A 24577-nucleotide genomic window follows, 5' to 3' on the forward strand; every position below is an offset into this window, starting at 1 on the left:
GGCCAAGCTGGTGATTCTGATAACACATTCATAGGAAGCCCATGGATAATATGTCAGACTAAATCACTTTTTCATGATGATGCTTCATTAGCTACCTAAATCACAGTCTGAATTTGAGAATGCGGAAAATTAGGACAATTCAGAAAGGTTATTTGGTTATTGTGATGGTAATTCTATCGATCGACACTCTTAAATAAGGAAGTACAGAGACAAAGTTTTCTTGGCACATTCTGACAGTTTTATTAATATTTGCAAATATGAGAGACGTGTCAAATGCTTACAAACATAATCATCCGAGGAGTCTCTAACTCAATATAGCTCATTCAACAGTATATATCACATGCAAAAAGGGGTGTGGTAAGTTGTTAGCCATCTGTCTTGTGTCACATAGGTTTTACCCAATGGGCGGGCTGTCCCCCCACTTTATCCTTCCTGCCATAATGTTTACTGTAGTGTTTTCCTAAAGATCCAACTGATCTTACTTCCCCCCAAGGATCACATTCCTGAGGATCAAAAGACTGACACCCTTCTTCTAGGCAGGAGGACATGGCCCAAATACCTAATAATCCTCTGATATTATACAGACGTGTGTCACAATCAAAGTAAAGATTTACATACCAGCCAATAGAGAGACAGACATTTCTCAAATGTACCTTAGTTCACAATTTCCATAACATTATCAAACTAACATTGGTACCCTGTAGGACAACAATCAAGTTCACATTAAGTATTGTTTAAGTATATGACAACTACTGTATAACGATGGCTTCAAAATATCTCTTAAAATATAAGGTTACTTGTAACTATTATACTTCTCTCTAAAAGAACCAACTCCATTACTCCACTGACTTATGGTCCAGAAATCAGAGCCAACTCACAGAAACAAATGTCTCCCAGTTATTTCACATCCAAGAAAACTATTGATCTGAGCCTCTCTACATCCACACAGAGCATTTTTAGAGTACCTGAGAGAGTATAAAGAGATAAAATGTACCTTATTGTATATAAACTTTTAGAGTTTCAGTTTAAAAGCAGTGTCAGGTAAGCAGAAATAAAGTTGCAAGTTTCAATTGAGGGATACATGCACTCAGAAAGCACCTTATCAGTGTCCACAGCAAGCACCTCATCAGTGTCCACAGCAAGCACCTCATCAGTGCCCACAGCAAGCACCTTATCAGTGCCCACAGCAAGCACCTTATCAGTGTCCACAGCAACCTTATCAGTGTCCACAGCAAGCACCTCATCAGTGCCCACAGCAAGCACCTCATCAGTGCCCACAGCAAGCACCTCATCAGTGCCCACAGCAAGCACCTCATCAGTGCCCACAGCAAGCACCTCATCAGTGCCCACAGCAAGCACCTCATCGGTGTCCACAGCAAGCACCTCATCGGTGTCCACAGCAAGCACCTTATCAGTGTCCACAGCAAGCACAGCAAGCATGCATCCTTTTCAGTGTCCACACACCTTTAAATTGGTAACACATGGTAGCTCATAGAAAGTATATACAAATAATCCAAATAAAAATGAATAAAAGCAGTAAGTTAATTGCATTTTCCTCAATCACTCTGGACGCTAACATGCAAAAGCACAGAGGTGTGTCATATGCCGAGAAACTCATTAAGGACCCGGTAGAATGAGCAGGTCCTTCAGCCTCAGTCAATTCTTGTCATTGGTCTGGCAATAAGCACACTATGCATCTTCATACTTCTTCCTACTTTAAATATATTTTCCTTTTTTATATGGACTGCAGGAAATAAAAATTTGACCCGTTTTGACTATACCGATGTCCCAACATTCCGTGTTTTGTGGCCTATCCCCGCTGCTCCAAAAATGTCCTTGGTTAGCCCTAAGCAAGAAAGTAACTCTGGCGCTTAAGTCTAATCAGAATTGCCAGCAAAATAAAAACACAATCAAACTTGCCTGCTTCGCATTATTTGTATTAGCAAGTATCAGCGATACATGCCACTGAATAAACAACCAGTGCCCATGGCCAGAATGAGTTTACATTGCATAAAATTACTGCTACAGCAACAACAACTCCATATTTGGTTAAACCAAAGATATTACACATGTTTAAAAAGACTTCCTCAGTTTTCACTTCAAGAATCCGGTCACCTTTTTCACACTCAACAAGCAGCCTAGTCAATACTTTTCTCTTCATACTGTGAAAGAGGTGTGAAAGAGGTTGGCTCCCTGAAGACAGCAGAACACAGCAGCTAGATAGCTGTGCTATAAAATAATATATTGGCATAAGTGTTATATATAATATATATCAGGACAAATGCTGTCGTGTGACACAGCCCCGAGTGATATCGACCAAATGTGTTATATTCAGCGAAGCAATTCTGTTCTGTGCAATTCGTTCCACAATGGCTCAACAATCTCTGACAAAGACCTTTCGATAATGAGGCTGACAGTTTTCATCATTACAGTTAACTGGGCTGTGTGAATTACAACTTAGGTGAGGTACTTTACTGTTAGCGGTTAGATTGTTTGCAGCCAAGAGTACATTCCTTACAACTGAGAACATATTTAGTTTACAAACTGACTAGTATACTAACCAATACAACAAAACAAATATGGAAAAAAAAATCATAATGTAAATGGTAGTAATGATGTTGAAAGTAGCTGGTGTAGATGGGAGCATATAATGAATTCAGCAAAGTGGAAAATGGTCAGCATGCGATGACCAGGAGATATTGTATTTTACTGCATTGGCAAACATTCACATCTCATAAAATACACACACGGTCAGCCACAAGCATACACACACACACACACACATTAGCTTTATCAGTTGTCAGTCTGACTGTTTGACTTGCAGAAGCTGCAGTAAGCACATAATTCATTAATACACAGCCTTGGGCTTTGTCTGTTTACAGTTGTGATACCTCACACATCCAAATGCTAGATACTCAGAGAAGCCACAGAGAAGGGGAGAGCAAGGTCACGGTATATAGTCCCTGCAGGATTTTGCAGACATTATTCTATCCCTGCTGGCTAAAAGGCTTGATTTTGACGCTGCAATAATGACATTTTGCATGTCAACATTTGTCACGAAAATTCTAGAAATTGCAAGTCCTCCTTTTGTATTGCGACAATGAGTCAGTTTTGTGCAGTAATGATGCAATGATTTGATTGATTTATTAGGAAATTCTGCATGGACTGGTGAAATATGCGAGCCCTAGCAAAGTGACTGAACTGCATAATCCAGGGGGGACTGGGAATACATAATACAGGGCACTGCATTTTGCCATGTACACAAAAAGAACTGGGATGGAAAAAAAAACTTGAAAAAAAGCTCTATCTCTGTGCAAAACAATTATTCCAAGTGATAATCTCCAAACAATACTTCTTATTTCTGGACATTTCAAATAAAGCATGCAAAAGTCTACATTTGAGGAGAATCCCTGGAATGACCTACCCCTAAAATGGAGGAACATGTAAAAGGTCAAGCAAGCTTAAATTGGATGAAAACCGAGAGAGAGAGAGAGAGTGAGAGTGTGTGTGTGTTAGTGAGATCAGGCCCACCTGAGTGTGTGTGTGTTAGTGAGATCAGGCCCACCTGTGTGTGTGTGTTTATATCTTCAGTTGGGTATATTTTCTAATCCACTCCCAGGGATCAGCCGACTTTCCCAAAAATAAATTGCAGCAGGTCCCTACAGTTTTGTGGTGACAAATGCTGTAGGATAAACTATGCAAAGTGTTCAAATATTGAGTAGTCCTAGTTAGGAGAAATATGAAAGTTTCCTGTCTCTGTTTAGTACAAGATTAACTCTCCTGAGGGAGACATGATCTTGAACAAAATCCTCTAAAACCCATTTTAAGAGTTTGGAGTCAAATTAACGTTAACATTCAAGAAGAGCAACTGACCTGTGAAACAAAAGTGTTCGTGCAATCCCAGTCTAGGATATTTTCAATCTGGCATTCCAGCAGCCTAAAACACTCTACTATCTGTCCTCGGTTCACACACAATGGAAAAAATCTTTTGATTGGACAATCTGCAGTGGTGACATAGAAATTGTACATGAATGATAACGTGCTAGCTGATACTTGAACAATATCACTTGTGTCATACTCCACTACCCAAAATAAACCCTGTTACAATTTAGTTTTACTCCAATGTAAATGAAAAACATACTGCCTAGTTACAATTATCATTTTATATCATTAGTCATCGCGTTCATCGCACTTTTAATGCATGATCATCTATAAAAAAAAAAAACGTTGTTATTGTTTCAGCGGCCGATAACACCTTTAAAGGGTTAATCCAACCGGGGCCACCCCCCCCCCCCCGACTACCGCCCAATCAATGTGTTCCTTAATCCCTGGGTTGGTCCAGATGGCTGCCATATGCCAACCAAACATGTACAGAGAGCCAAGAACACGCGACTGGAGACATAAGAGGTACTGTGCCATTATCTGTTTAATTAAGCCCCCCCCCATTGCCTTTAGCCAAGAAAGTGACCAGCATTCATAGCTCCTAGTAATTCACATGAATTTAAACAGCTATGCTAGAAAGGACCAAGCACATCACTAGATTATCTAAAGCACGTTTTTAATCAAAGGATTCAGGAGGAAACGTAGGTTTGGTTTCTGGCCGCAATTAGCTCGACACAGCCGGAGGATGGATCGCACCATTAATATAATGAACGATCGTTGTGCCAAAAGCAGCATCGGTATACAGTTGATACCAATGAAAGAACACTGTGTTACAACCTGATCAGGCATGCCGGCACGGTTTGTAAAGCACAGCATCACGACCACGTTTGACCACAGAGACCGTGAGGGCAGAGGTAGGGATACATGGGAATGGACTGGATGCTCGGCCAAAACGACTGAATTTAGAATGAGCTCCGCCACCGGAGTCACGGGCCTTCTTATTTCTTACCAAAACATTGAAAAAAGGATGTTAATAAAACGCTTACCGGCAAGCGGAACATGAAATGTGAATACATTTATGCCTACAGTACAAGCCCAAACTCTACAGTAATGTTTTCATTTCTTTATTTTTAACTAATTGATGAGCGTATTGAGTGGAAAGCAATTGCTGCTTATCGTTTAGATGAGAGTTGGGATCAAAATAATGGGCAAAATGTGTAGAGAACCACAGGACAATCTCAACCCACTCAGGCCACCCCCAAATAACTAGTGACAACATGTCAAAGAAAAGAAAAACAGATTAATACACACTATTTACTATACATCAGATCTCTCTTAAAACACAAAGCACAGAAAAGACCACCACTACATCCATATTACATTCACAACATCAAATACTGTATAATTGACAGAATATTCTTCTCTTCACAAAGGCAAAAGTAGACAGTAACCTGTTATTCGGAGCGTGTAGGAATAATAAAAACATGCTAAAACGTTTTGCTGTGATGATGAACTTGCTTCAACTGCTGCAATTACAGTCTGCCGGTGACAGTTCTGTGGCAGGAAGAGAGCAACAGACTCCTTTAAGAGGTGTCATTTTGTGGTTCATCTCTGTAGAATAAGACATCTGAGCCATTGTCTCACCTGTCAGGTGGCTATGCAAGCTAGCAGACTGTAGCTTCTGGTGTAACAACGGAGTGGCCCATGTTGACACTAAAGAGAGAGGGGGTTTGGATAAGACAAGGGGGGGATGTAATGACCTGTTTCACAGTTGCATTCTGTGTATTGTGTTTAAAAACAAGTTCTAAATTGTGACCAATATGTTAATATGACCTTATGCTACCAATAAAACATAATTAAATGTGTGTATTTATAGGGTTGCAAAATGCCAGTTATTGCAAGTGACTGGCTGTGAATACCCTCCTCCCAACTTCCCTCACTCCCACCACACGTTCCAAGCCTTTTCATCAGAAGATCAAATAATACAGACCTAAACTAATCTACAGCGGTCAACATTGTAACTGTAGCTATATCTTCAAATACAATGCAATTTCAGATATTGTTTTTATTGCATTACTACAGCTATAACATGGTTGTAATACAACACAGCACATGAGCAACCATGGAAATGATTGTCTGTTCTGTTTGGAATCCGTTTTTGAGTGTCCGCTTGATGGTAGGGGCAGATGCTGTGCACGTCCTCTTAAAACGTCTTCCTGATTTCATTTTCAGAATAACTTCCACAGGCTTTTATTGACCAAAAACGAGGTTGAAGGTCTGTGAGCGAGGAAAGGTCAAGTCTAAACAAAGGAAAATCGGGTAAAGCGCCCACATTTATACCCACTTGGAACCAATCACGAGACCTCTGCACTCCCTGCGCTCCTAATCGGATCAGCCAGTCAGGTCCTTCTGCATTAGACCCCAGTGAGACAATGCACCACAGGGAGAGCCCATCGCCCTGGAGCTGGAACTCTGGCTTCTTAATTATTCCAGAGGAGAGATATTGCTTGACAGGTCTGCCTTCTCTCTTCCCTTTCTCTGAGGGGAATCAGCCTGGGAATGCTCACAGCCAACAGCAGTATCGAGAAATCCCTTCTGCGTTCAATTTGGTCTGACAACATGTCTTAATTGCGGGCTTAATGGTCCTATTATTCACTGTAATGTATTTTCTGTTTATTCATATGTGTATTAGATTATGTATTATACATGAAGGCACCACAATGTCTGATTCTTTTTGTATGTGTTTTTATTATTGCAGAGTGACATTTAAAGAACATTTTCTAACTCTGTTCTGAGTCTCCAGCCCCCGAGTGTATCAAATCACATATTAGCATAGGCTGGTGGGATTCTTTGTTGAAATATTCCACTTTGAAATGATCTCCAATGCTGTTGCCCTTGCACGACTTTAAGCTCTGACTGACACGCAGCCCCTAGTCTGTCGGAGGAGATAAAAACCCAAACCAACAGCAGGAAAAGGAAAAATGAAGTGCTTAGTGTCAGGTTCAGTGACAGGCAGGGTCTTGGGTGCTTCGTGGATGGGATGAAGAGAGTTGAATGGCAATAGACTTCTGCTCTGGATCAAATGTCACCAGTCCACCTAGAGGGCGAAATCCTGACTCGGATTAAGACTTTGGTGGCATTGACATTGAGGCCTGATTTATGCAGAACTTTTAGTCTGATACATTCAGGTTTGTAAGGCAGGTATATTGCCTTTGCATTTTCATAGATTAAATGCATATAAGAACAGTTATTCCTCTGCAAACAACAATGCTCTAAATATTTTTGCAATATCGACAATAAACAATACACAAACAAGCACCACTCGCTCTAGTATTTCAGTGTAATTTACATATTTCTTTTGTCAACAAATCCTGACAATACGGTCATTGAGTCTCCACTTGCATGTCCCTTCAAACTCCAAATGTCATGGAAAAGGACCCGCGCGGACGCCAGTGGAAAAACAATCATGGCCCAATTGTCAAAATCGGGAGCAGATGGTGACAGGGTTTGCTGACTCTTGAAGGCGGCCGGGCCAGAAGGGGGCCGGGCCAGAAGGGGGCAGGGCCGGTGCTTCAGCTGGTGTGAGAAGAGGTCACTGTTATCCTCCGCCACTCACTGTCACCACACACCACCCCCAGAGGGCTGCACGGTTGACAGAGTGGGATGTCAGGCGTCTTTCACAACCATGAAAGTGAGGGCACGTCACCCCTGACTTCTGCTGTCACTCATTAACAGAGGATGTGGTGAAACCAGTGGCACACTGTCACTTCGTGACAGGTAAAACGCCCCGGCTGGGAATGTGGCCGTGAAGAAGAGTCACGGAATTGAAAAACATTTTGGATTTACAAGATCACAGGTAAATGAAGGTGGCCGACGTCCGCGTGATGACCACTATAACAATTTTCTTCTAGCCAAATGCTTGGTGAACCAGATTACTATCACTCTAGATGAAAATATTCACCGCGGAGTCATCCCTAGCCAGGCTAGGCACCTGTGACTGAGAAGGGAATAAAACATGCAGCATCAATCCATTTTCACATTTGTCTTCTTTTGTTGCAGTTTAGATTATGAGTTTGTCACTTTTGCTATTGACTACAGCGCTGACGTTTATCTTTATACGTCCAGCTGATATCACTTTCGCCACAAGCATTGACTGATTAGGGAGCGGTCCTAAGGACATCTGGTCTTAGCTTATGTTAAGACTATTGACTCTCATGCATGATGAATGTACCATTCCATATGGGTGAAAAAAAAAATTATGAAAAATGGAAAAAAAATGAAATAAACAAGAGAGGAAAAATGCAAGAGTGCACTTTAATGACCCGTTTCATAACAGGAAATTCCCCCTAAAATATGGCCTTTTGCCCATGTCTCCATATGGCTGACAGCCTAAATCCTGAAGAGGTGGATGTGGAGGGTATTAGTGAAGAAGCATGCTGTGAAATAACTGGAAATAGATTTAGAAAAGGAAATCACAAGCAGATATTCCAAGGCTTTGTGACAGCAGCCTCTGAGAAGATCCCGTTCTCCTCTCAGCACTCCAATAAACACACCTCTGGTGACACGAAAGATCTTGTTGCCTGGTTACCTGGCTACTGCAGAAGTGCAGAATTATGGGGACCATTATACTACCTACACAGAGCGAAGCGAGAGAGAGAGAGGACGTGGGCAGCTTACATAGGTTTTCCTCGCCCGTTTACGCTGAGGCAAGGATGTGTTTCTACATAGCGCATTTTTATTTAGAGTGACTCAGCGTGATAGGGGATTGTGTTGTAACAAGGAAACCTCATGTCGAAGTCAAGGGAGTGGAAATAACCAAATCTAACTTACTACGAATACAAAAAGACCAAAGACCAGATGTTGTGTGCTTGCCCACACAGGCCAAAAATCTATTTGATCTGAGTGGGCAAGTACATAGCATCTAATACATCTACATTTCGGGATCATAACGTGGCTTCGATGAACACTACCGTTCACAAGTTTGGGGTCGCTTCAAAATATCCTTGCTTTTTTCCATTATAATAAAATCTAATTGATCAAAAATACAGTGTAGACATTGTTAATGTTGTAAATGGCTGTTGTAGCTGGAAACGGCTGATTTTCAATGGAATATTTACAAAGGTTTGCAGAGGCCCATTATCAGCAACCATCACACCTGCATTCTAATGGCACGTTGTGTTTGTTAATCCAAGTTTATAATTTCAAAAGGAAAATTGATCATTAGAGAACGATTTTTGCGATTGTTAGTTTCAGCTGTGCTGTTGCTTTGATAAAAGAAGCAAAAAAAGCCTTCAATTAGTTCAGTATCTTCAGCATCAGTGTTTATGGGTTCGATTACAGGCTCAGCATGGCCAGAAATAAAGAACTTCCTTCTGAAACCCATCTAGTCTTTTCTGGTTCTGAGAAATGAAGGCCATTCAACTAGTCTACAGAAGGACAGTTTTATTGCTTCTTTAATCAACACAACAGTTTTCAGCAGTGCTAAAAATCGTAAAAGGATTTTCTAATGATTGATTTGACTTTTAGAATGATAAGCATGGATTAGCAAACACAATGTATCATTGGAACACAGAACTGATGGTTGCCGATATTGGGCCTATTTACGCACATGTAAATATGCCATTGAATAGATATGCCATTGATACAAAATGAACAATGTCTATACTGTATTTCTGATCAATTCGATTTTATTATAATGGACAAAAGAAAATTATTTCAAAAACAAAGACATTTCTAAGTGAGTCCAAACCTTTGAAACAGCACCGTACCTAGATGAGATCTTAGGGAACATGTGATTATAGGGTCAAGAGACCATGTCTGGGTCAGGTCACTTGGTCACACTGAGCCTTGTGATTAATACACAGAGACAGGTATGAACCCAGAAGGACGCCATAAACCCAGAAGGATGCCATGGCCACTAGCGTCAGGCATGGACATTGTGGGAATACGTCCCACGAAATCGATTACAGCCACTATAATGTCATGTCCAATGGCGGAGTCCAATCTCAAGGAATTCCGACACCTGATTTTGCCAGTCTGTGTTTGTTTGTGTGAATTGAAATGATGCGAGGAGGAAGTTGCTTTTCTTTAGTTACTGGTGCAACAGGTAGAAAATCACACTGATGGGACGCTGATGGCAACAACACTGTGTATGTAGTGTAGTTGATGTTTTACTGTCTCATGAATGTAGATTGTCTTGCGCAGACTCAAGTCTCACCAACATCCTTGCCATGTAGACCATAATGACAAGTGTTTCCTGACATCTGTATTCAAACATTAACTATAAAAGCACCAACATTCTGATCTTAAGGTAGATTTTTATAAATCTTTTTTTCCCCTCTCATAATTTATTTTAATTTACAATGTTCAAGCAGTCACAGAACGGTCAATACACAAACTAACATCCAGTTTAGCTGAACCAAGACATTTCTACGTTTTAAATGTCTGCCCAAGCAGTCTGCCCAGTAGACGGAATAATTTACTATTCATAAAGTCCCTTCATAATTACTGTCCTTCGTTTGACCATCCAAAGTCAACTTTGGAGCCTTCCTAAGTACTTTGTCTCAAAGGCAGAAAGCTCATGTCTCAAAGGCATTCACACATGATTGTGCTAAAGGCTTTACCAACAACTTTTTAAGGCTTTGTATCAAAGACAAACTGGCATAAAGGATAAAGAATTCAAAACAAATGATTAAGTAGATCATTGCCATTTCGTCTGAGCTGGCTTTCTGTATACTCTCCTCTAGATCCGTCGAAGAAAATTAAGGTTAAGCAGAACGCATATCAGGCAGAGCCTGTTTTTATACATACGTTTTCACCCATATGGGGGCTAAGAAATATTATACTGGAATTAATATTACTCTAAGACTTTAAAAGGCATTTTTTTATAATTATAGATGTTATTACACAGCTGCATCTGGCTTTCATGACAGTACCAATGTATGTTTGTGTTTGTACTGAAGCAGTAATACTTGTGAACAAAACTAAAAACTCTACTAGACCACAAATATTACTCAAAATATTACCATTAACAGTTGTCTGCGAGTAAAACAAAACGTAAGCCTTTAAGACAAGCATTTCAGAAAGAGCTGTTTAACTAAAAGTATATTGTCAAGTATAAAATAAATATCACTGTTCTTGAAAAACAGCTCATAATCAAGGACATGGCTTGACAATTTGATTACAGTAAGTAAAATAAAATTGACCTGCTAGTACTTGGTCTTCTTTTGTTGGCAGTGCCCCTTTTTGTAAAACCCATAGCCCATATATATTTATTTAACACTTATTTCTTGGATTATTCCCATCCATTAAAAAAACGTACTTTCTATTTGCTAGAGCATAAACCTAGTGACCTTAAAAACAACTTCCCTTTTATCAAACTAAGATTTTTTTTTTTTTACTGTTATTTCACCAGGTAAGAACACAAAGAAAACATTGTTATTTACAGCAATGACCTGGGAGCAATTTTGGGTAAACCGTTTTGTTCAGGGACAGAACAACCTGGAAAAAAGAAAACCTATTGTGCCTAGTAGGAAACAAACAGTTCAATTGATGATTCTATTGATCATGGATTCCTGCTAGGAACTTCATGGATTTAGATGCAGTCAGCAGAGACATTAGATGCTGTTTTACTCATCACTGTACTGGGGATGCGTTGGAGACATGCAGTACGGGACATGGTTCCTGTTCATTTATTAAGTGTCTTTGTCCGGTACACACAAACAATAGGAATCCAAACTAAAATCTGAAAGCATTCTATAATGAATATGCACACTGTGGATTTGCCAGCGGAAACATTGTATAGTTCCAGAACACGTGATGAGTTTTAAAACAAAAACTTGAATTGAATACCAACACTGTACCTCAGTGTAAAAACACAGGGGAGTGGAATGAGATGGTTCTAACCAGTCATTTTAGAGAATTAAAGATTGCTGCGTGATAGAACGACCATGGTGTTCTTGAACAGTGGTTCCCAAACCTCTCCTGGGCCCCCCCCAGCCATTCCATCTATTAGATATATCCCAGAGCTAGCTCACCTGATTCAACAGGTAAGGGCTTGTTAATTAGTTAAGGTGATTCAGGTGTGCTAGCTCAGGGATAGTTGGAATGGCTGAGGGGGCCTCAGGAGAGGTTTGGGAACCACTGATTCTAGAACACCAAGGTAGCACTAAGGACAATGGCTAATATTTAGCGTCAAGAGTTTGGGACTTCCCACTCCCAAAAATGTTTTCCATAGTACATTGCTTTTTATGAACTATAGTTAATCACAAAGGTTTAGTAAATGTAAAGTGATCTGAACTGCTCATTCACAGACGGTTCAAAGCAGGTGTTAAACATTCTCACATGGGCACTTTAATCATGTTTCCAAAAGGACAGCAATTGTTGCATTTTCTGTAATGGTATCTGGTGCTCTACATCCTGTTCTCAAAACAACAACTTTTACCTTTATGCCTGAACCATCATCTTTCTCCTTAGTATAGTCACAGTGTGGTAGCTGGTATTCAATTTCATGCTAGACATCCTGAACCTTTTCCAATCTTGTTTTCCAACACTGTTATTAAATGAACGCTTCAAGGTAAACAGAAATATTTCCTTTCTCCTTCTAATCCAAACCTTCATATCACACTCCACATCCCTAATCAAATTTGCAGTTCATCAAGGGTGTTTCCTATTTTCTTGATACTGTTTGATGTCTTCTTTTTTTGATTTTCTTTGCAGCGCTGAGTTTACAACTCTTTCCAATACTTTTGTTCCCTCTTGTGATTTATGCTTTCCTGATCTGGTATTTTACTCCAAAAACTTTAGCCTCAGCCTCACGCATTTTAATGCTGGTAGCAGTTATAACAATGTTATAGTAATACAGATAATACAACAACAAAAATAAACACTTCTGTCCTTCTACTGCATGTAAAATAATATACTTTGGGGACCTCGCTCTTCCTGTCTTTTGCCTTTACTGTGAACTCATTTAAATCCTACTGGCCATTCCAAATTGGAGCTGCCATCACTGCAGAAAACCAAGGCATCCCCACACTCACTCTCCAGAAATTTGGCGCTGGTCTTCCTCTGCATAAACTCAATAAATCAGGCCAAATCAATGAGCAATCCTCTCAGACCAAAAGACCTTCCATCATTGCAATCCACAGATCTGTAAATTACCAAACTGTTGAATTGTAATCTCATCCTCATACAAAATAATGATTTACCCTCAGAAGGCAGAATTAGATTGGCATACATTAACTGTTCCTGTATCGTATCGTTATTTGGCTATTATAATTCAGTAAAACGCTGTGTATAAAATAAAAAGCACATTATTCTACATAATGGGTAAACCATCGAATACCTGTCTTTAGCAATCTTACTGATGTATGTTTTTTGTGGGGTGTTGAAGGAGACCAGTATACCCACAGGGCCAGGCTGGCCAACCTGTATCAGCTTATCCACCAGAGGAGGCAACGTGACCTCAACACTAGCTCAACACAAACTGAACATCACCTTAACTGGACCTGATTGGTGCAGTGTCATGTCTGTTGTACAGGGTGTCTGTTGTACGAGGGCATCTGTTGTATATGTTTCTCTCTGTGTTTATGACAGAGATTTCTATTTCTTCCATGACGTGTCTTTTTACAGTGTGTCTTCTTATAAAACGACAGTTGAACAAAGAAAGCTTTAAACAAATTTAAGATTAGCTTAAAACAACGTAAACCCTAAGCAACATTCCATAAGAATGCATTCCGTAGATGTTGGGATTTGTTTTTGTGATGCACAAAAGCTTCAGAGGTGCCTGTGCTGTCTTTTTTAAATGTCCCCTTCAATTACTAAGTACCCAGTATGTTAACATTCAAGCAGTAACCTCTCAGATTTAGGAAAGGCCCTTCGAGAATTTAGAAAAATCCATATTACAAGAATATTCACAATAGTACAGTTTAGGACAAATCAGATGCAAACGACAAAGATTCCTAAGAATGACTACATTCAATTAACCTTTCCTGGATTAAACTGCCCACACCTAACCTGAATGGGAGGAGGTTTGTAATAACTGTCATTGAGAAAGACAATCCTTTGTGGATTTGTATTTCCACTGTTTGTTTCTATCCCAAAAAGGGGCTTTTGAGGAAAATCCTTCAGATGTCATAAACATGACAAAACTGTGTAACTTAGGTTATATCAGTGCAGTACATAGACAATAAGATTGGTGCATATCCATGAGTTCATCATGAGAATCCTAAAGATACACTTCCTCTTCCCTCTAGGGAGACCTTTTTTCTAAGGAGGATCAGGAGTTTTTTTGTGCTACCAATTCATTCACAATACATTTTCCATGGTGTGTGTTTTAATTCCCTGACAGCTGTGCTAATCCAATTTGCCAGTGTTTTGGTTCAAGGCGGTCTAAGCCCAAATGAATAAAAGTGTCTACGACCCCAGGGATGTTTCATTAAAATAAAACAATCCTAACACCATCCCTCATCAAATCACCTCTTTTTTCCCACCCCATGCCCCGGAGCAGAGACATGCCGCTTCATCCTGAGGCGCTTGTGATGCTTCACATTTAAAATAAATAAAAGGTGGTTTTATTTTGTCCCTGTAGGGGAAACCATTTGTACATTAGGCTGTGGAGAACCATTTTACCAGAAATTACAAGGTAATTTCCTAACCTTCTAAATATGTTCTTGGCACCGGTTAACCTCACATTTGAACTCCAGTGATCTGAATTTCCTGCAATTCCAGTGTGCTAGAGAATGTTAAAAGATTACAATTAAAAGACATGTAAGCTTTCATGTTCATGTCCCAAACATGAAAACTGGAGGGAAGCAGAGCTCTTTTATTTTTACATTTATACTATTGACTTAAGGCAAACTGTTTGCACCATTATTTCATATTATGCACTGGTCCCTTTCCTGACAGCCAGGTATATTTGCAAGAAAACGATTCTGCACTACGCAAAAAACTTTCACAAAATCAAGTCAAACTATTTACAATTATCTGATCTGAGAACACAAATTTTAAAAAAATAAGAGTATCCCCCATACGTATATTCAGTATAAAGGTAAAATCATAACTGTTCTGAAATGGGCAAAAATACATCAAAATGTACCTTACAAATACAAAACTCTAGAGATATTCTATAATTTACCTTTACACGCATTCACTAGAACAACTTTAGTAATGGCAAATAATGCGGTTGGTTATATACCTTTGAATGCACTAAGTAGGTCTCTCATGATAAAAAATATAAATTTGCAAAACCCATTGGGAATATTACTGGCCTTGTTTCTGGGGCTTATTACAATAACCCACCGCATTATCTGGGTTCATTTACACTCATCACTCCATAGTGCCATTAGACCTCTGATATCAAATCAAAGTGAAAGGGAGCTACTAAATGAAGTGTTTTATAGAAAAGTATGTTGTATTCTGATAAGGCAAACTGCGGGTCTCGTTACAAAATATATTGCACTGTAGTTTGTGCTGTAATAATAATAATAATAAGTAAAAATAAAGGGATTAAAATAAATTCTTCACATTTCAGAGAACATTTTGAAATGGGTGTGGGCAATTTCATTTGGAAAAAACATTATTTTAAACATTTGGACTGAATTAACCCTTGTATTTAGGCATGTGTTAATTTTTTGTTGACTGGATAGGATCAGAAGCAGTCAGACAGTGGAAGGAAACACATCTAAAGGAATCTTGACCATGATATCAGACCTAAGCGGTAGGATAGTGTATAATTAAAAACAACACCAACCAACCTCGTCAAGGGTGTAGCACCTCTCTGTGAAATGTTAACATGCTGGCTTGATAGTCACTCTACCCAAATTATCATATAGTGTGAAAAAATTTAAAACAGTCCTTTAATTTTACTCCTATACCCTGAGGTCAACACTCTGAAATTCTGAAAATTATATGATTAAGCACTTTAATTTGTTGAGATGGGACGGAACCTTTGGCATCACAATGTGATCCCATTGTAATTGCATTAACACATTGCTGCTCTATTAATCTGGATCGTGGATTAATTCCTGCCATATCAGATGGTCTCAGGCCCGCATCTGAAAAACCTCTGAATACGGTGTGCTGCTCCTAAGGAAAAAAGTGGTCGGCTCTCACAGTGGAGGGAAATGTAATCCTGCGCAGAGAAAGTGATGCATTTGACATATCAAACAATTGGCCACTCTCATTTTGTGGATGAAGTAGCGAGAGACGCTAGCCAATTTTACTAAAAATAAGTTCAGAATGTAATGTACCTAAGAAAATATGGTTTAGATCAAAAGAGAGCAAATCTGGTAAAAGAGTCAGATAGATGTTGTTCAGAGTGAACATTGGTACAGATGCCTATCCACGATGGATGGAGCTCATGGAACAAAATGCATTAATCTGTGACTCTGATGTGGCAATTCTTCTGTTTTCCTCATACTGTTATAGTAATTGGCTATAACTAATTACCTGACAAAAACGATTGGCCAATTTCGTTAACTAGCTAACTTTCTGTGGATAAAGAGGCGAGCTGCCATCTGTATGCACCATTTGCTTTGTTTACTACCCCAGCTAGTAGTATTATTATCTGAAAATATTACCAGGGCAAGTTAAGACTAGTTGGTACAGTAACTATTCTCACGTTTCCGTGTGCTACAACAGATACATTTCAACAGCTTGCCGCCTGTATGCTGTTTGCTTGTTTACCTGCCCAGTAATACTGTAATCTGAAAAAATTACCAGGGAGAGTTTAAACTAGTAGGAAGATATTCTTATGTTTCCCTGTATGCTACATCAGATATTTTTCGGCAGCTCACCACTTGTAGCCATTTGTTCATGCTCTTTGCTTTGTTTACTAGCACAGCTGGTACTACTGTAATCGGAAAACATTACCAGGGCAAGTTAAGACTAGTAGCTAGCTATTCTCACGTTTGCGTATTTGTGCTACATCAGATACATTTTGTTTAATTAATTTAATTATATAATTAAAATCGTATGTCAACTCACCTGTTCGGATTAAGATTTTTAGATGTGCTGAATAAAGTGCGCAGATAACGTGTGGTGCTTTAAGAGTGAACTGATGTCAAACCAGCAACAGCAGAGGTTTCTGGGGAAACGAGTCAGAAACACTTCCTGTTTTGGTAGTTACGTCCTTCGGCTTTAATCTGTATTTTTAATAAGAGTTTTTGTTTTTATCTGCTGTATTTCCATTGAAATTAAGTATTTGCTTAGTTTGCTATGTTAAGGCTTTGATTTGTAACTGAGATGCGAATGTTTAACTGATCTGATCGTAATCTACACCAGGTTGTTTGTTCATGAGTTTGAGAACAAGTGTCACTAACAGAATGATATGAATGATGACATCAGCGGTCCTAAGAAGCCAGCCTTTAGATTAGTATGCAAATCATGAGAGAAAGTTTAATTAAGCTTGCATGGTGGTATACTGTATCCCAGGATATTTAGAAATAACCAAAGGATGGTTTTCATTACTGTCAAAATTGCTTTTACAATTTCTTTGATGTTTTTTTGTAAAGATTCGGCTGCTTTTGACTAAATAACAATTTGTGAAATATAGGAAATAAAGCTAATCATTTTTCTATTCATCTGCCATATTTCATTTTTAAACTAAGAAGCTTATGTATTTACCCAGAACTGAGTATAGTCATAACACTTGCATGTTATGTCTTTGAAAATTACAATGGGAGAAATCAAAAAGTATTGGTGAGTCATTTAGTTTAACTATAGCTTTTTCATGTTAGAGAAGTTCAAAAAGAGCTTTGGTGATCTTGATTCTTCCCTCTTTCATGAGCTACAGTACACACTCCTTTTTAGCAAATGTTAATCAACTGTCTCGCCCCAGAGACACTTCAACACGTTTTAATACATATCTGTGTGTGTTTATGTTAGACTTTAGTTTTTTCTCTTTTTACATTGTCTAGCTCTTCCAAATCCACCAATTTAAGCCATTCATGTATTGAAAAAGCCATTAATGTACTGTAAAATGCACCCGAATCACAGTATCACCAAAATAACCCCTATTGTTTAAAATAGATAAAAGTAATTAATTTTAAAATTCATAGGAAAAAAACTAGGACAATAAAAATTGTCTGTACTTTCCACTGGTGGCTTTCTTTTGAGTCACAAGGTTGGAATTTATTAGGGACACATCCAAACTACAGTCCTGTAGTTAGACTCTCTGTTGTCTGGAAAATGAAGGTCACAGTGTTTTTTTTTCTGTGACACAGACATGCTTCAGAATCCATCTAAGGGAAAGGCATTCCATGAACAATGGCAACGTATAAAAGCGGGTCATTTAGTCCCATTATCATGTAATTCTTTACACAGGGAATGTACCTAAAAAAAACCCACATCCTATTCATAAGAGTTTTTACTTCCTGTTTAGGTATTACCGTTGTCAATGCATTTCAATGCACTATTGTAATGAAATTCAAATTACAGCCCTCTCAGTAATTATAGGGATGGTGGGCTCAGAATCCATCGCATCTCAGGAATCAATCTCTTCTGCTAGTTGTCAGTCCAAGAATAAACGGATGATTTCTCCAACACATTTCACTATTGTCCATGTTATGTATCATTTGCTAGAAGTCTGTTTGTCAGATGGTCAAGATAACGTAAGGAGAAGCAAAACCAAATGTCTAGCATTGGATGGAGGCTAACTGAATATAAGTAAATGTCTAAACACCTGTTTTCATTGTTATGGCCGAGGTGAGGGGGACCTATTGTTGATGCAACAGGGTATTTTAGAAATTATACATCAGTCTAGAAGAAACAGTAACGTTTGATTTCATGGAGTTAATTATTGATGTATACTCCAGGCACAAGCACATGCTTGATGTACCCATGTTACACATTGTGTAGAGTTTTATACCATTGAGGAGGACAAAGTGAATGTTGCTGGTATGCAACGTTGACGCTCTGAGACATTACTGCTTGTTTGTAATTAACTTCATTACTATGAAATATAGATGACTTCGGCATTCCTTGTTCATCTGGATTATTCCGGTGGAGTTATTGGAAACCAGTGTAAATCCTCTCGTAGATCGATAGACAATCACACACACACACACACACAATGCAATCAGACTTGACATCCCTGCGTCAAAAAAAAATCAAACTCTGGATGAAATAATGCCAGGATCATCCTTTATGTTATGAACCCCTGCTTGCTTGTAGCCATGACCAAATGTTCATTATATTGTACTAATCATGATGATAGTTGCCATCTTGAATAGATCACATTAGATAAGTCATGGTTCGTGAACCTCCTATATATTCTGCGGCAACCATCTCCGCTTGTGTCCTCAGCTAGTTCAAAGTGAGACAAACTACAACCTATTGGACAAATTAGTATTCATGTTTATTTGTATTTATTGTAATGTTCTGAAGTGTCGGTACGGGCAAATAGAGGTCTTGACCCAACCCACAAACATGTAAGAACCCCCATCGGATCTAAAATAATACATTCACAATTTAGGAGATGTATTGTTGTTGGGTTTTGGTCTGTCTTAGATACAGTGGGGAGACTCATAAGATGAGCTGTGGGTCTTGATCTATCTGAACATTCAGGACATCTGAGAATAGTGGAGGAAAGTAGGGGCTCTGCCGTTATTTTTATTTTAACACTACAACTAAATAAGGCTGCACAAAATACATCTTTTACCAGCTTCTAGATCCCTCTCTACCTGCCAACTCCGATGTCTGGACTATATGGTCCGTATTAAGGCCTCCTCACCATCCCAGCTCTAAATTGGTCCATTTATCCCAGTAACAAAAAGCAGTTACAGGGTAATCAATACATGCAATCAATGATTTAAGCCTTGCTGTAATACAATTTAATACTCATTGTATTGTTCGTAAGCAATGGGACAAGGTTATGGAAAGACACAGAGCAAGGCATGATAATAAAGATTTAGAGGGCCTTGAATATTGCTTGGAAAATGGTTACGATAATGATTAAGAATTGTCAGGTGTATGGCAAGATCCTGGCCAAGAACCTGCCTATATCAGTTCATCCTTCTAAAATGGATGACTTATCAAGTATGAGACAGATCAGAGACCAAGAGACCAATGACAGAAGTTCAGCTTTCAGCATGACAATGACCTGAAACGCACAGCCAATGTTACAATGGAGTAGCTAAAGAATGAAAAAAGTAAATATCATGATTGGCCTAAACAAAGCCCCAACCTAAATTCAATTTATAACAGCTGGCATGATGTGAAGATTTCTGCCTATCAAACAAGTATTTGATACACTGCCGATTTTGCAGGTTTTCCTACTTACAAAGCATGTAGAGGTCTGTAATTGTTATCATAGGTACACTTCAACTGTGAGAGACGGAATCTCACTACACCACTAAATTACAAGTTTCAGCAGTCACTAGACTCCATATAGGATTGTGTTAAATAGGCTTACTAGTATCTACTAACTTCCTAGGAATAATCATAAGAATTGAGCAATTGCTAGTGAGACTGAAGATGAACTATTCTATGCCAGAAACAGTCGCAATATAACCGTATACAGTTTCAGTTAAGGCTTAAGATATCATAACTACGTTGTTAAGCCAGCAAATGTGTTTGTCTATCCTGACCCAAAAGGCATGCACGGATGCGTACTTCGAAAGTCCACCAGAAACAGTCGCAATATAACTGTAAACTGTTTTATTTCAGGCTTTCCATAATGTGGATATTAACGGTTTCAGCCAGCAAAGTTTTTGTCTATACGGAATAATACATAATGTGTACTACGCCTCGCCTGCGAGGAGATACAAACTCAAGACCTATAGTTCACAAGTCCGCTTCTCTAACCACTACGCTATTTAACAAGGGGTAGTCAGACACCGCTTACTCTGTCCAGCAAATATTGATCTAGCAACAGTGGATTGGCAGCTATAGTAAATGTTAATAAATGAGACAACTGATCAAGACTTTCCATGACCAGGCAATACAATTTGGTTGTAACAAAGCAATGAATTGTTAAAATATAAAAAAAATAAAAAATAACATTAACAAGTGAAATAAATACACATGAATGAACATATTGTATGAATACAAGAGTAAGTCATTTACTTTAGACCACATTGACATTTAAGCCACATTTACTTTAGAACCCATATACTGCTCCAAGGGGCTCTTTTCCACAACACCTTGCTATTATGTACCATGTCATGGTAAATTACAGAGATCCCCTTTCTTCCTCCCAGGTTGTTCATGGGTCCTGGGGCATGGAAGGCCAGGTCTTACTTTTCTAGAAAAAGGAAACCCAGGGATGTCTTATATAACGCTGAGTGCGCTGCCAGGTGAATTACGGCTCTGTACTTGACGGGAGGGAATGTTTATAGACAGAGGGAGCTACCCCTCCAACAGAAACCCCTGGTGCTGCAGAGGGGAGTGTCTGGAGCCCAGGGGCTTCCACGTCAGGAGATTTGGACCAGAGCCACAGTCTGGCTGGGTTACAGTGCAGAGGGAGTTTATTCTAATATGAAGCACGTTTCACCTTTCCCCTTTCAAGTATTTCAATGGATTGGGTGTGGAAGTATGTGATGCATGCATTTCCTCAAGTTTCAGTGGATTATGCACTATCTACACCTAAGTTAACTGACAATTAATCAACCACTAAAGGCAAAGCAAGTGCCTATGATAACCTAGCCTCGGGGAAAGCTAGGAAATTCTGGATGCGGTTGAGAATGGGTTGAACTGTAAGCTATATCTCTAAACGTTGCAGGTTCAATCCCAGTTTAAGGCTTCCCATTTAAACATTTCCCAAAACTTAACCCATAATGGCTCTGAACCAAACTGTGAACCAAAACGTATTTGGTTGAAAATGCCTTATGGCATCAGTATTAGTAACATAAATGCCGAAGTCTGCTAGAATGTGTAAATAAGCTGATTTTTGTCATGAAGTCTATATCTTTTAAAGCTGAGATTTGTGACACTGAAGGATACAAAAACTGTCATCATTTTTTTATTAGGATTGGGTTTATTATCCTGCCCAGATTTGCATCCAGCTTGCAAAGCCTTTTCTGGCAAGGCTTGCAGTGTTTAAATAATCCGAAGCACCTGTGCTGCAGTGCACCCTATTCAGTCGAATCAGACAATCACCTGCAATGTTAAACAGTGTTGTCATGGAGTTACACTAATGGCTGACAGGACATGTTTATACATCATATATGGATCAACATAGGGATTAATAACAGGCAGACATTTTTAAATACATTTGGAAGTATTTGTAAAATCGCTTCAAATAGAATGGATGTATGAATCAGAATTCATCTTTCAAAACACCTAAAGGGACCTGTACTACTAGCGTAGATACAACCATACATGACCACAAGACATCTACACCGTTTCAAATGTTTCAAATATTTCTTTCTACAAAATTGTTCAGAGTTCTTGAGATATTTCCCCCATTAAAATGTCCCCGCCAGCCCGTCTATCAGCTTGCATTGGCTTTGTGTCTCCTCATACGTGCTTTAGACACTTACAGTACTACCCCCCCACCCTACAGTAAACCATCCTGGACTCGCTAATACTATTGCCATTGGTTCGGTAAGTAAAGGCTAAACAAGTCATGTTGTTGTTTAAATTCAGGATTCCAGTGTCACTTTAAGTACACCAAAAATAACTACTGTGAATGCATTATTTGACAATAGCCCTAATAAGATGGGTGGGAGTGTAATTGTGCATGTTCCTGCAATAAATCAAATGATATCAAATATTCAGGGTTGTTTCACTCCAGTGATTTTCCGCTTCCCCAATACTCAACGTTGCATTGGCTGGACCTGAGACAGGTCATGACCATTGTGTGTTGTCATTATTTCTTTTCGCCCTCTTCCATCCCATTCGCTCTCCTCCGCCGAATTCACTACCTCTGGGCGCATCAAACATCTGTGTCCCAGATGACTACATTTCAGCACGATGCTAGTGACTGCCAGCCAGGAGCAGGGTCAGGGACAGAGCCACGCGCGCACTCTCCACTGATACACAACACTCAGCCATGAAGAAGCTGTCATACTACTTAATTATCAGCGTATGCCACACACAGACAAATACACATGACAATGAAGGGAAGGGAAAAGCCATCCTATTCTGTTCGTCACCATACTTCAAATGAACTTGTTAAGACAGCATGCGAGTGCGGAGACTATTTTCTGTTGGAGAGGACACCAGGTGTTGCACAGAAAACCTTCAACATCAAGTGGATGTTACTGAATGCCACTGTCACAGACATACAACTGTTCTACAAGTTGGCCAACAGTGTTTTTTAAGCCGTATAAAAAAGCAGCATCAATGAAACTGTGTGGTTACTTCCATTCTCTACAGAGGCAACAAGAAAGTGTTATATATATACAGTACATTATATATTTTTTTCATTTACAGTGCTAGCAATAATCATGTCGGATTTAGTTAGCTGGGATGCGATGCTTTTAATTAGTACTTTCAATTTAAAAAGAAACACAGACAAGCCCAGAAAGTTCTGGAAGTCTTCTTGGGCAGAACAACTGGTAGATTCTCTGTATAATATTAAACACTAGTGCTGATTTAGGTCAACTGTCTCCAAGGTGTGAATAATGTTAAATTATAATAACTCACAAAAGTGAGTACATCTTGTAACACTAATGAGTCACATGACACCGGGGAGGGAAAATGGCTAATTGGGCCCAATTTGGACATTTTCACTTAGGGGTGTACTCACTTTTGTTGCCAGCGGTTTAGACATTAATGGCTGTGTGTTGAGTTATTTTGAGGGGACAGCACATTTACACTGTTATACAAGCTGTACACTCACTACTTTACATTGTAGCAAAGTGTGAAAAGATATAATCAAATATTTACAAAAATGTGAGGGGTGTACTCACTTTTGTGAGATACTGTACATTCCGTTTATTGCTCAGTTTTTTTTTCCATGTGGTAGGAAATAATTAATGTTAATTAATAAAATGTAAATCACAATCTGATTTTCAAGCACATTTAAGGGAGGACCGAGACTCGATCGGTACTAAGAGAAACTAAACGTCACGAGCAAACTGGCCATTATCGACCAGCGAGGTTTCATCAACAGGGATTTCCAAGTCTCATAGCTCTGTAGCGTCTTCCTCAGGTGGCCCAGCGCCTGAAAAGCTAACTAAGATTGTCAGGTGAGTGTGCATGTCCTTACACGCCCTGACCCTCGTGACGTTCTGGTTGACAGAGCAGCGTGGAAGGGGAAAGGCACAAAGGCTTGGAATGGATAATGAGGTGAAGGATTTGCAGTAATCTTTATCCGCACCTGCATCCATGTGGAGAGGGTGCAAATTGGGAAGGGAGACCAAATTGGTATAAAGGGGTTTTAAGAAAAGGAAACACTTCTTTGAAACAAACACCCCCCCCCCAAAGAAATCACACAATACACTTCGTTGAAAGCCACTGTGTGTGTTTCAATTCAGCGTCTATGAACTTAAAACGATTATACTCGATTGTCTCTCTCAAAAATAAGCTACGGTCTACAGAGGACTTTTTACATGGGCTCTGCTCCTCTTATACAGCTTTTGTTTTGGTCCTCAGTCCTTCCCAGTGAAAACCACAAAAATATGCTGCCGCACCAATACAAGGAAAACACAGAGAGTTTTGGTCCATGAGGACTTGACCTCATCTGTCGCTCGTTTCATCAATAGACCGTGAATTACAGGCAATATTCGCACAGGGCTAAAGGCTACAGCTA

The 24577-nt window shown here is 39.3% G+C and overlaps 1 protein-coding gene across 5 annotated transcripts in view; it reads right to left on the reverse strand.

Moving 5' to 3' along the window:
• Nucleotides 1-24577, reverse strand: part of LOC105027830 (ankyrin repeat and BTB/POZ domain-containing protein BTBD11-A) — a 121852-nt gene that overhangs the window by 50481 nt on the left and 46794 nt on the right. For 3 of the 5 annotated variants that reach the window (XM_020042965.3, XM_020042964.3, XM_020042966.3), the window contains exon 2: nucleotides 5527-5595. The exons of the other annotated variants lie outside the window; for them this stretch is intronic. In XM_020042965.3, coding sequence (XP_019898524.1) covers nucleotides 5527-5595 — 69 coding nt within the window. The remainder of the gene's footprint in view (nucleotides 1-5526; nucleotides 5596-24577) is intronic. 5 annotated transcript variants of the gene reach the window in all.

Source organism: Esox lucius, chromosome 23 (assembly GCF_011004845.1).
Source record: "Esox lucius isolate fEsoLuc1 chromosome 23, fEsoLuc1.pri, whole genome shotgun sequence".
NCBI classification, from domain to species: Eukaryota; Metazoa; Chordata; class Actinopteri; order Esociformes; family Esocidae; genus Esox; species Esox lucius.